The 12,461-nt window shown below is 39.8% G+C and overlaps 1 protein-coding gene across 5 annotated transcripts in view; it reads left to right on the top strand.

The window, feature by feature from the left end:
• LOC117144465 (nephrin) overlaps positions 1-12,461 on the top strand; it is a 77,662-nt gene that overhangs the window by 39,492 nt on the left and 25,709 nt on the right. For all 5 annotated transcript variants that reach the window (XM_033309630.1, XM_033309628.1, XM_033309629.1 and 2 more), the window contains exons 3-9: positions 11-134; positions 216-339; positions 435-519; positions 1,286-1,396; positions 7,674-7,874; positions 11,489-11,640; positions 11,693-11,837. In XM_033309630.1, the coding sequence (XP_033165521.1) occupies positions 11-134; positions 216-339; positions 435-519; positions 1,286-1,396; positions 7,674-7,874; positions 11,489-11,640; positions 11,693-11,837 (942 nt within the window). The remainder of the gene's footprint in view (positions 1-10; positions 135-215; positions 340-434; positions 520-1,285; positions 1,397-7,673; positions 7,875-11,488; positions 11,641-11,692; positions 11,838-12,461) is intronic.

The raw sequence follows: 12,461 nt of genomic DNA, 5'->3' as shown, positions 1-12,461 counted from the left end.
CTTCTTTCAGATGGCGAAATCCTGCGCGTCCTGGTGAACAGCTCGGCACAAATCAAATGCGATGTGGGCTCCAGCCAGGCCGATGACAAAGTGCTTCTGGTTGTTTGGTACAAGAATAATTTACCCATTTACAGGTGGGTCAATCTGGGCACTACTAGCCCATCATTCCTTATCCTGTATCTATATCGCTTTACCAATCGCAATTCCTTTGACAGCTACGACACACGCGGCGCCCACGCTGGCACCCCATCCCATTGGCGTGACGAGGAGGTCCTTGAAGATCGGGCCGTATTTCGAACGCACAAGGAGCCGGCGGAATTGATTATAAATCCGGTTAAGGTAACCCATTCACTTTCCTCTCTCCGTTTCCCCCACAGCACCGCGCATCGCGAGTGTCAACAGCGCAGCGCTCTATAATTGGAATTTCATTTCAGGAAAAGGATGCGGGCAACTTTCGGTGTCGCGTGGACTTCAAGCTTTCGCAGACCCGCAACAGCAACGTCAATTTGGAGGTTGTCGGTGCGTATCCCCAGAAGCGAAATATGTCAGGAAACCAATCTATTTCGCGTGCCTCGCACTCCCTCTTATAATTGATAATGGCCAAATACTTTTAATTAATATGAAACCATTGTAAAGGCTGCATTAGAGTAGAAAAACCAAAAATCTATTAACAAATTTAAACGAGAATCTTTGGAAATATTTTTCGAAATTTACCTATTTGCACAATAAGATCGAACAACTAAATGTTCGATATTTTCGAGGAAGATAGCTTTTAATTTGTACACAAAGACAATGTACACAAATAAAAATCAGATATTTTTTGGTTTGTCCAAAACAAATCTCAATTAAAAATTTTCCACTTCAAAGAGTTTAAATAAAAAGAGCCATTAATAAATATATACACTGCATACTGTCTACGTGCATATAAAATCAACATTCACATAAATAAATAAATATGGCCAGCCAGAAACGATTATAAAAGCAATTAATATTTGTTTCGTGCCGAACACACACACACACATATATACACACACGGAGCCAAACGAGTTGCACATAAATTAGCTGAAATGATTTTCGGTTAGCCGCAAAACTTACAATTTATTATTCGAGCTATATGAGTAAAAGCGTTATATAAATTTTCCTTTGCATTGCTTTTGACAGTGCCAAATTGTTTCTGATTTGCGGCTGTTTAAAATCATTGAAAGCGATCCGGGATTTGGCGAGTTCTTTAAAAGTTAAACAGATTTACTTAATGCATAATTAAATAACATTAAATATTTTTCAGTGCCGCCAACGCAGCCGATTATCTTCAATGAGCGCCGCCTGCGAATCGATTCGAGAGCAGGTCCTTACGAGGAAGGTGGCAGCCTAGAAGTCACCTGCGTTGTTTACGGAGGTAAGTTCTCGCAAGGATGATCAATATCCTTAGAAACTAAGACATAAAATATTAATTGCTGCCCCTGTAAAGTGCAATCAATAATTCAACTTTACAAGTGGCTGTAAAAACATAAAAGTATCCGACTCGAGTACAATCAAAAATTAGTTCGGGGTGAGTAACTAAGCTTTGTTGGCATGCAAACAAAGGCACGAGCATAAACAACAAACAATAAATGAAGTAAGGTTCAATTGTAAGGAAGGCGAACACAAATGTCAGTGAAACTGGAGCCAATTGAAAGGCCAGTAGGCCAGCCTGGGATCCCTGGGAGCCAAGTTAATTTCGCAAATGTGTCGGCTTAACAAAAGGATTAAAAATTGCTCAAGTGCAAGTGGAAGTGGGCGAAGAAACGGAGAAGGAGGTCCGCAGAAGTCAACAGTCTTTGTTATCGATGATTCCCAGTGATTACGTTGACAATGGCTATACAGGGAGGAAATCTGGGCACTACAATGATATCCATATTTATAAGAAAATTCTAGTTGATTCTTTTCGAAATATATCTACACCATGAGACCAAATGTATCTGATGCAAGATAGCTCACAGTTATTGAGCAGATTTATGCGAAATCTTCATCCTTTTCTCATTGTGTATAATCTGAGAATCGCACACAAAACCCTTAAGTCAATTGTTGTTAATGAGAGGCAAAATACAGATTGGTTGAGGGAAACTCGAGGCTGCCAGCGGACTGAGGGAAGTCCGAGTGTCGCAACTTAAGAACGCCGTGCACTTTTCGCTTCGAAAGTCGTCACAGTGCCCGACATAAGTATGTCACCAGCGAACGACAATCGCGTGCTTTATCGCTGCGTACTCCCCTTTGTTTTCTGGGTCTGGGCGGAAGCGAAACCACTTTGAATGGTTTGACATGTCAACGTTGACATAAAATAAATCACCAAGCAGGCAAACTGCACTTGAAACTGCCGGGCAACTGTTAACTGGTCAGTAGTTTTCTGGCCAGCACTGTGTTTGTGTGTGTGTGTGTGTATTTGTGTGGAGGGGAGGTCAACCCGCGAAAGGGGGTTGGCAAGGAAAGGAGGAACCGGCAAAATTGGGCACTCAAAATGTTGTATGTGGCAATTAAATGGGGGCAAGGAAAATGTTGCCAATGTACAAATGTGAATACATACGAGGTGGGTGGATAGTTGGCAGGGGGGTGAGTGGACAACCAAGTTGTTGACAAGCAAAAAGGAAGTCAGTTGATGTTGGCAAATGAGCGGGGAGGGAGGGGTCGGAAAAGCAATCGGAGTACTTGAAACTTGTACAAAACGAGTGGGAGAAAGTGAGTGTGTGTGGTCAGGCTCGTTGACAGTTGAAACGAACAAATTGATCTGAGTTGTAGCGAAAATGGTTGCACTCAAAATAAATTTCGACTACAAATAGAGGAAATGTGATTTTTTCACATAAAAAAAAACTATGAATATATAGGCAAGTAAATGGCATTTCTTGGGTCTTTGAGTTGAATAAACCTATGTTTTAAACAGATTCCATCGGTGTACCATATACCAGAAACTAAATTTTATTTGTACGAATTTATTAGCTGAAGTCCACACACGAATTTAGTTTCTCCTTGTGGACTCGATAGCCATTATCCTTTAAACGGACACGTTTTCCCGCCACCGCTGAACATCCCAATTATGTTGGAACGACTCGGTAATGGTGTGAATTTGAAAATGCTACTGAAATCTTAAACAGCGGGCGGAAATAAATTGTAGGCAAATGCTGACATTATGCTCGGTCCGGCACCATCTCCGTTTCCATTCTTGGCTCTTTTCGATTCTGGGTCTAGTGCGGTCAGGTCTTTGGCATTCAACATGCAATGTCCATTACAGAAATTGCAATTCTGTGGCCAAAACAAAAAGCCAGCCGGGAGAAGGTAGCGGGCGCATAAAGTGCTGAAAAAGTTGCCACTTAAACAAGTGCAATCAGCAGAAGTAAGTCAAAAGCGGCAGGCGATGAGGAAGGAGCGGCCCGAAATGGAAATACTTGGTGTTTCGGGGTTTTGGAGCATTGGTAGTATGGGATGGTACGGGGAAAGCCAGCCTGTTTGGGCTTAAGAGTGTGCGAAATCGACAAAGGAGCAGTAAATTTTATTGCATCCTAGGAGGAGGGCCACAATTGCAAATGAGCGCGACACGCCAGCCCCAAAAAACGAGAAGCGGAGCAACGGGGAGCGAAATGAAGTTATAAACCAGCACAGTCTGTGTGGGTAGTAAAAATTACCAATCTGCCCCACCAGCTCTCTTCGCCCCGCCAAAATCATAAAGAATATATACATTGGAAACGAGGGGCAGCCATTGTGCGCCGGCATCGGAGGCCAACGGGTCGAAAAGTGGGCGAAAGCCCTGGCTTTATGTGGCCACTAATGCATAATATTCAGCGTTGCCTTCTTCTGCACGTCATGAATTTTACACACGGCGGTTTCGACCCCTCCGACTCCAATCCCCACCAGCTCCACATCTTTTAGCCCGAAACTTCGGAGCATATAGTGCAACTTGCGGGAATAAACATTAACTAAACGGATGGGTGACATCGTGGTTAAGCATTATAGTTACCCTGCTAAGTGTGTAAATTGTACAACTATTTAATCAAATAAAATATCTCAGTTTCAATAAGAAATATCTAAATTGCTTCTCATAAAGATGATAGCTAGAACGAAATCCTTGGGGTTGAATAGGATCCTATGAACTTCTTCTTTAAAATCCATATAACTATATCCCAATCTGGCCAATAAACGTATTCATCTGAAGTTCGCATATACCCCTCAGAACGAACTCCCAGCATTGCTAAAGTGTGCTAAAAATGGCTTTTTACCCTTCTTTCCTTTTCATTTTTTTTCGGTGTGTGTCAAACGGAAGTGCAGGCGTTTTCCGCTTTGGCCAAAGTGAGCGTTGGCCATATTGTTGTTGTGTTTGCTGTTGTTGTTGTTCTAGGCAGGTTGCCGAGTACAAAATTGTGTGCATTTTTATAAAAATTTCTCTCTTCAGTTTTCTCGTGTTGTTATTATTCCTATTACGACCCACCGACGTTGCTGCCCCGCTGTTGTGGCACATTTCGGAGCACGGAAGTGCAACAATACGGGGCCGTGCAACAACACAAGTTATTTACTAAGGCGAAAATAGGAACAGCAAAATGGGCAAAATACTTAAGGGGACGAATGAGGGGAGGGCTGAAATAGTATATTGTCTGCCACAAAAGTTTGCATAATTTCAACTTCATTTATTTTTCATTTATGGGTTTTCCGAAAAGGCGCCCTAAGAGGTATAAAACCTTGAAGGTAATAATAATTGATTACTTGGATCGTTTTTGGTGTAAAAAACTTTAATACTGAGAGCGAAAGAATCGAACGAATTACTTCACAAACAAAGTACAAATAACAATTGAGAGTGGCCATTTCTGATGTTCTTTAAAGAATGAGATTTCTTGAAACTGGCAAGCCTTAAATTTATTTTACAGCTTCCTCACTGGACAAAAGGTCAAATGGCAAAGAGCACACAAAGAAGTGAGCGAGGGGGACGGAGAGTCAGGGGGATTGCGAACTGAATAAACAGAAATTGTGCCAAAGACAACAACATAAAAAATATTTATGTGCCATGGCAGAGTTTCTTCCCTTTACTTTACTTTTTGTTACTATCACGAGTTCTAAATTTGTGCTGTTTTTTCTTCCATTTCTTAAGAGCTCGGCTTTGTGGTCCCACCCACTCACCCTCTTTTTTTTACCAGTGTATCTATTTCACCCGAGACAAATCCAAAGCCAAAACAGATGCACAAGATGCAAAGATATGCAAAACTAAACAAGCAAATAGTTCAGCATTGCATAACTACACGTTTGCTTGTCTAAGTTTTCATGTGTAGTTGCTATATACAAAGAGCAAAAAACTGTTACTAAAAATCCAAAGAATGTGTTTAATTTAATATTTTCTGTAACAACTAAATCAAAAAAGTTTAAATTCTAATGGCTAATAAGCAAAACCAATTAAACTGAAGCCGAACATTATAAAATAGTTGAAGACACCAAATAGCAATCATTGTTCGGATATTTTCTTTTCCCTGTGCATTTTTCTGCGACTTGGATAGTCAAAACAATGTGAAACCAAAAAAAAAGGACTCTTTTGAGTTCTGGTAACGTGTGTGCAAAAGTGCATAAGTGAGTCGGACTGGCTGGTGGCGGCTTAAAGTCTTCGTCACAAGAAAACGCTGAAAACTGGCACGCATTTGAATGCTGCTGCTCATTAGGAAGTGGGCGTGGCTGGAACTGGTGGGCGGTGGGTGGCAGGCAGTGGATAGTGGGAGGTGGGCAAGTGCACGCCAGGTGGACATGGCAAAGAAATGCTAATGTCGCTCTTGCCGCTCTTTCTGCTCCTCTGCTGCGTGGCACAAAAACCCGTTTTTTGATGCCTGCTCTAAAAATGGCAAAGCACTTGGCTAAAAAGCAAAAGGAAATAAAAGAGACGAGCTGGTTTTTTTAAGGACTATGACATAAGTACTCTTTCCCTGAGATAGGTCATACATGCATTTTATATAAATTATCATTGGAAACTATTTTTCCTAAACTTAAAATTATTTAGCCGTAATTCAATAAAAATTGATATTCGTTTATATTTTATTCTATAATTTCAATTACTTAATTTCTATTTTATTGCAATATTCTTGTTAGGTTTTAGGTACTAACAACTTAATTGTTACATTTTCTTTTAAGCTTGAGTTTTCAAAAAATCATTTCTCACTTTTCGGTTTTTCTAAGGTGCCTCCGTTCAGAGTATGAAACCCGAGTTAAAAGAAAGCAAAGCAGGGAGAAAGAGTAAAAAACTAGTGCAAACTTTGGGTGTGTTTGTGTGAAGAGTAAATGCAAGTCAGCTGCAGCAGTGTGCGTGTGTGTGTTTGTGTGGGTTGTGGCACCTTATGTTGACATTAAAAAACAGCAGACATCGCCCGATTCTTGAAAGCAAACTTGGTCGGGGCCTTAAAGTGAATGCAAGGGTCAGTAAAATTTACGAAAAAGAAAATGCTGGCTTTAAGTGCACAAAAGAAGAGCAACAATTGCAGCTTCAAATCACACTTTTCACTGGAATTTCTCTGGATCTCCACGCGTTTTTTGTTATACTTTCCCATTGTATTGCCGGTCGAGTAGAGGCCAATAAATCACTGGCAACCATTAAGCCGGCTTGCTACACATGCGCTAATCTACTCCGGCACAAATACACACACACTCACACGCAGAGAGAGCCCTCTGTGAGTATGTGAAATATTTTCATAAACAACATAAAACTCTACCAAATGGCAGTTATTAATCAAAGTAATGTGCGTTTACCTCTACGTATATACGCATACATACATATTTGTAGGGAAATCTATGCTTATGTGAGATGTGCCTGTGCGACACATTTTTCAAACATATCAAGTGCAGTTTTCGGCCCATCCGTGGCTTAGTTTTAGTGAATTTCCAGGTGGATTTAATGGCACTTGTTCAGTCGCATTGCTTTTTATGGCTACTCATCAAGCATTTTGCGTAATAACTAAGTAATAATAGAAAAATACACAACATGCTTGTCACAAAATTTATTTGTGTCAACGCCAGGCACTGAAAGAAAAATTTAGAGAGCTCATACAATTAAATTGAATTTAATTACATTTCTTGAGTCTTAAAATAACAGTTAATCAAGCTCAGCTGGTAATCGAGATATTCTGTCTTGCTGCACATTTTATTAATTATATTTTTAGCAGTGTATTATTTGCTCTCCTTTTGAGTGAGTGACCGACCACCCGTTGCTATTAAATTAATGTGCGCTCATATACGCACACAAAAGCTAATTTCAGCGCTTGATTAAGTTGAAGTCGTTAAAGGCGGCCAAGTGCGCCACGCTGCGTATGAGTAATGCGGTTGTGCGTCTGTGTGCTGATTTAAGTGGCACCAACTCCGCAGCAATTGCACCGCTGTGGTGGCTAGTCAACAAGCCCCACCAGCTTACTAAATTAGAGGTTCTAAGGATAGATTATAACAGGCACTTTAATCCAACTGATGGATAATTTCGGGCCCAGCCAGTGTTGCTTTACTGGGAAGAGGGGATTTATTGGATTTCGGTAGAATAAACTTATCATCATTAACTATGTATATTATGGCACTTAAGCCATAACCCTGTTAAAACCTGTTAAAATTAAAGCCAATCTCAAGTTAATGTGAAAAATGCGTATTCCATAGCATCTTTAATGAAGATTTAAACCACATATTTGCTATTTTTCCAGGCTCTCCGCCGCCGACAGTCATCTGGCTGATGAATGGGCAGCTGCAGAACAGCGTCGTCGATTACACATACGATGGCGCCATCAACAGCAAGCTGGTGGTTCGCAACCTGTCAAGAATCCACCAGCATGCGGTCTACACCTGCCAGGCCAGCAATTTCCACAAGAAATATGTGGCCACCAACATAACGATCGACCTCTACCGTGAGTATAATAAAGCCTCTTTTATAAAATGAAATATTAAAAAAAATATATATACATTATACAATGTCCTTGGTCCACTATTAAACGCAGCTAATCAATAGAGGCTTTTGTGTCTCGTTTTTGGCCATTTTGAAAACAAGCATTTGTAAGCGTTCTGTTTCATTAGGCGCCTTCTGACTTTCCTGTTTGTAATAAAGTGAAAAATGTTTCAGCATTGAAGCGTTTTAAAACGACCCAAATATGGTGCTAAAAGCGTTTTGCCAAACAATTTGTTTATTTATTGTATTTATTTCACTCTTTCCTGATCCAGATTGTGTGCTCTTGCTTTTGTTGTTCGGTTTTAAGCATTGCGATAAAAGTTTTAACAAATAGCTGCGCAGATAAAAACGAACCAAACACCCCAAAAGCACCAAAAAAAAACAAAAAATAAGTAAGGCAAAACCCAGAGAGGCTGAGCAGGAAAAAATAGATAATAAAATGGCTTATGCAAATATAACAAAATGCAAACGGCAACAGCAGAAACATTGCATGCGATACCCATGTTCCCAAAAAAAAAATATATATATATACAGCGCATAGGAAAAACGGCTAACAGAACAGAAATTCCTGTGCGTAACTTATCCTACCTACATTCTATGGCCTCTGACCTGGCACATATTGTACGGCCAACATCATATCGAACTATATGCATTTTTTTGGATTTTTGTGTTTTATATAATAGTAGCGTTCAGGTTAGTGGACTGTGCATGACCCGAATGGATTTATTATTTTGTAACAATTTTTTAAATGCCCTTTTTCTACGCTCCGCCAGCGCAAATTGTAAAATTGAATTAAATTGTTGCCAATTTCGAGTGCCAGAGTGCGAGTGTGAGTGGTTAAGAGATTTGTGTTCGCAAAAGCTGTTGGCAAATAAATTCGATGTGACAAAAATGTATTTGGAAATTCTGTCAGCTTTATTAGTGGAGATACAATGGAACACAAACTATCCAAAAGTTATTCTTTCTTTACACACTACTATACTTGTTAACTGAATGTAGCGCAAAAACACTTCTGTAGTTTACTACTCTTTTAAATCAAAAGCAAATGAAGTGAAATGTACTGGATCTTCTTTAAACTTGTACAACATATCCAGCTACCTCTCCCTGATTCCTTGAAATGCCATATAATATTTGGCTATCATACCCTTGGCGTTGCGCAAACAGCCAAAGATTGGTCATAGAATTTTATGGCACTTTGGCGCGTCTGTCATGGCTCTCAAAACGCCAAAGCAATTGGACGTCAATTCCTACTTAGGCTCCCAGTTCCCCAAAAATAACGCCAAAATGTTCCACAGACAGCAGCTGGTGGTGCGCATATTTGATATTATTGCTCTGAGATGGGACAAAATACTGGGCAGAACATGGGAATGTGTCGCACTCGCGAGGACATAAAAGTTAACACACCAATAAGAAAAGTGGAAGATGAGGCGCTGGAATGTCGCTAACTTGGCCAATTAATGTGGCCACACTTTCGTACTACGATTAACAAATGACCTTGAAATGAAAAAGGGAGCCGTTGTGGTTCTAACCAGAATTTGCCACTTTTCCCTTACAGCAATTGTGCTGTTTTCATTTTGCTTTGCGTGTAATGACAGAATAGAGGAGCCCGGGTAACGGGGCGGTTGAATAATAAGTACGACCTTAATTAGTTAATTTTATGGCCACTAACAATTAGATTACGCCCGTCACGACACTCAGTCACTCACACAAAACAATTAAGAGAGTTCCTCATTAGCACACAATAGAAGGGCCCAAAAGGGCTGGTCGAAGTTAAAATGCAATATTTAATTGAATTAAAATGTTTCCACAGCATTCACGATTTCAGTTGCAATTTGGGGATCAGATTTCTTCGAGTTCGTCTTTCCCAATCAAAAGTTTGAGGAAACTGCACTGCAAATCGATATATGGTAAATGGGCCAGCAGGAAAATTCACCTCTCCTTTCTTATCGATTAAATGTCCTTCGGGGATTTCGCTGTTCAAGCCTTTAACAATTTAATGGATCTGTTTGCATAATTGGTGGCCATTCAGTCCTCGGGGCCGGGTCTTCTATGCTCGCTGGTGTAGTGCGTTTAATTAAACATTTAAATGATTTTCCAATGCAAATGTGCATAATTAATTTAATTACAATAAAGCGCTGCACCAACAACCGCACAGAAACCTGTTCAATGCCTATAAAAACAATGAAAAAAACTACAATAATATTGTAATGTATGCAAGGAAAAAAACAGGTTAAAATGGCATTGAAATAAATAAAATTGTAGATAGTTGACCACCACTACGCTGCGCCCCTCTATTGGTTTTTCCTTTTTTATTATCGCATTTGGGCTTAACTGAAATGTCACGCCTTTAAATTAACGCATAAAATGCGCGGCCAACCGCAGCAAATGTAACAACAAATGAAAAAGCTGAACGAATAGTTGGCTTAACTCGTTAAATTGCAAGAAATTGTCCCGTTGAGTCTTAAAGGTATCTCTTAATTGATACCCTTTAATCGGTTTGTTGCACTCCTGCGAGCAATACCAAATAATTGAACCAATCTTCCCTGAATTTGTTCCTTCTAATTTATTCCAACAGAATAAATCGGTGAATAACGAAAATTTACCAATTCAAACGCAAATAGCGTAATTTATAATTTTCAAAAAAAAACAGAAAACTGCAGGCGCGAAACACAAAAACAATCGCGGTGACATCTCGATAACGATGGGAAATTGTGTAATGCTGATAATGAACCTAGTCTCCAAAGCTATACGTGACCATATTTCGGTGGCGGGAAAAAATATGTTTGTTATTGTTTATTGGTTTGTGCAATTTTCAATTTTGTGGGTAAACAAATTGCTGTCAGCATGAATATTAACAAATATTCAAATTACATAAATGTAATTGCATGAATATTTATTGGTCGAACTTTAATGCATTGTTTGTTTGTGATCTACCAATCCATATGTCAATTATTTATTAAATAGCCGACCATCGCGATTCGGCAGTTAAATTTTTCCATTGAATCTTTTAAGGATATCGATAAATTTAGGGAGCCGGAAGGAGGTACCATTAATGGGAATTTTCACAATTATAATTGCTGCCGCCCGATGATTAATCTTTCTCGTAGTTTTTCTGCGAAATTTAAATATTTAATTATATTGAAAATATAGGCGAAAAATTGCTGAAGCTGCGAATTGTTTCCAGTCGGTTCCTTTGCCCCTTCCGTCTGACATTTATTATTCGGTATTATGAGACCTTTCTGCAAAAACAGTTATATTTGCTGCCCTATGCTCGATATTGTTGCATTCCCCAGTTTGTTATTGCTGCAGTTACTGCTGCTGCTGGCAATCATAATTTGTTGCAATTAATTTTAATTGCATTGCCTGTCATTTCCATTTCGATTTCGATTTTTCACACACAATTTAAATAAATCAACAAAATGCTGCTGTCGCACCAAACAAAACGAAAGCGAAAAACAAAACCAGAAAAATATCGAACGAGCGGCGAGAGTAAAAACCAACCTTAACCTCCATTTAAGCAAATAAATTAACGATGGAAATTAATGCGCGTCCATAATCAAACTGTTTGCATTGCAGTGCGCCCTCTGTTGGTGGAAATCAGCTTCAACAATCAGCCGATGTCAGCGGATCGAAAGTATGAGATCGAGTGCCAGGCGATCGGATCGAGGCCACCGGCCAAAATCACCTGGTGGATGGGCAATCTCGAGCTGCATGGTCACAGCCAGAAGGTAGGTGTATAAATATTAAATAATCTGTTGTTAAATATATAAATTCTACTAGGTTTCGGAGGACGGCAATGTCAGCACTTCGGTGCTTTCGATCACACCCACAAGAGAAGACCATGGCAAGGCTTTATCCTGCAGGGCAACCAATGAACTCGTTCGAAATGGCATTCGAGAAACGGCCATGAAGTTGAATGTGTTCTGTAAGTATATCTATAGACATTTAACCAAAGCACACTATATTCGTTATTTACAAATTAACCAATCGATAATGAATCGTTTAAATTACACGTATCAAGAGGCCCATTAAATGAATTAAACAGCGACAGAATTAATGAAAAATATTGCAGTTATAGTAAAGAATGCAGGTGCACTGAATAAATGTCCTTAAATAGCACTTAAATTAATCACGATATTGTGTTCTAAAATTATTATGTTGACAGAGTTATTGGGTAACTGCCTATGTTACGCCTCCTTTTAGCCCTAGAATCAATCAAACGATTGTCAGGCTTTGTTGCCCCAACCCTTTCTGGGTACCAGGAACAGCCCACCCCTGTCGCTTTAATAACACCCCCGATTTGACATATGCCGCTACTTTATGAGTGCCCCATAAACCATCGATGGGCCCGCGTCCTGGTTCTCGGGCGATCCCATAAACTATGTCAACCGCTTATCGCCCATGTCCTTTGGGGAATCAATACTGTTTTGCATACCAATACCATAGTGACATAACAGGCGGTAGTCGGGATTTCGGAACTCTGTTCCAAATATTGGCGGCCTTTACATAATACGTTAAATTTTTGTTCCCTTTCGGTTCGACTGGGCTC

The sequence above is a fragment of the Drosophila mauritiana genome, chromosome 3R (genome assembly GCF_004382145.1).
Source record: "Drosophila mauritiana strain mau12 chromosome 3R, ASM438214v1, whole genome shotgun sequence".
NCBI classification, from domain to species: Eukaryota; Metazoa; Arthropoda; class Insecta; order Diptera; family Drosophilidae; genus Drosophila; species Drosophila mauritiana.
Note: the sequence above shows the minus strand (reverse complement) of the source record. Positions and strands in the feature narration are given on the sequence as shown.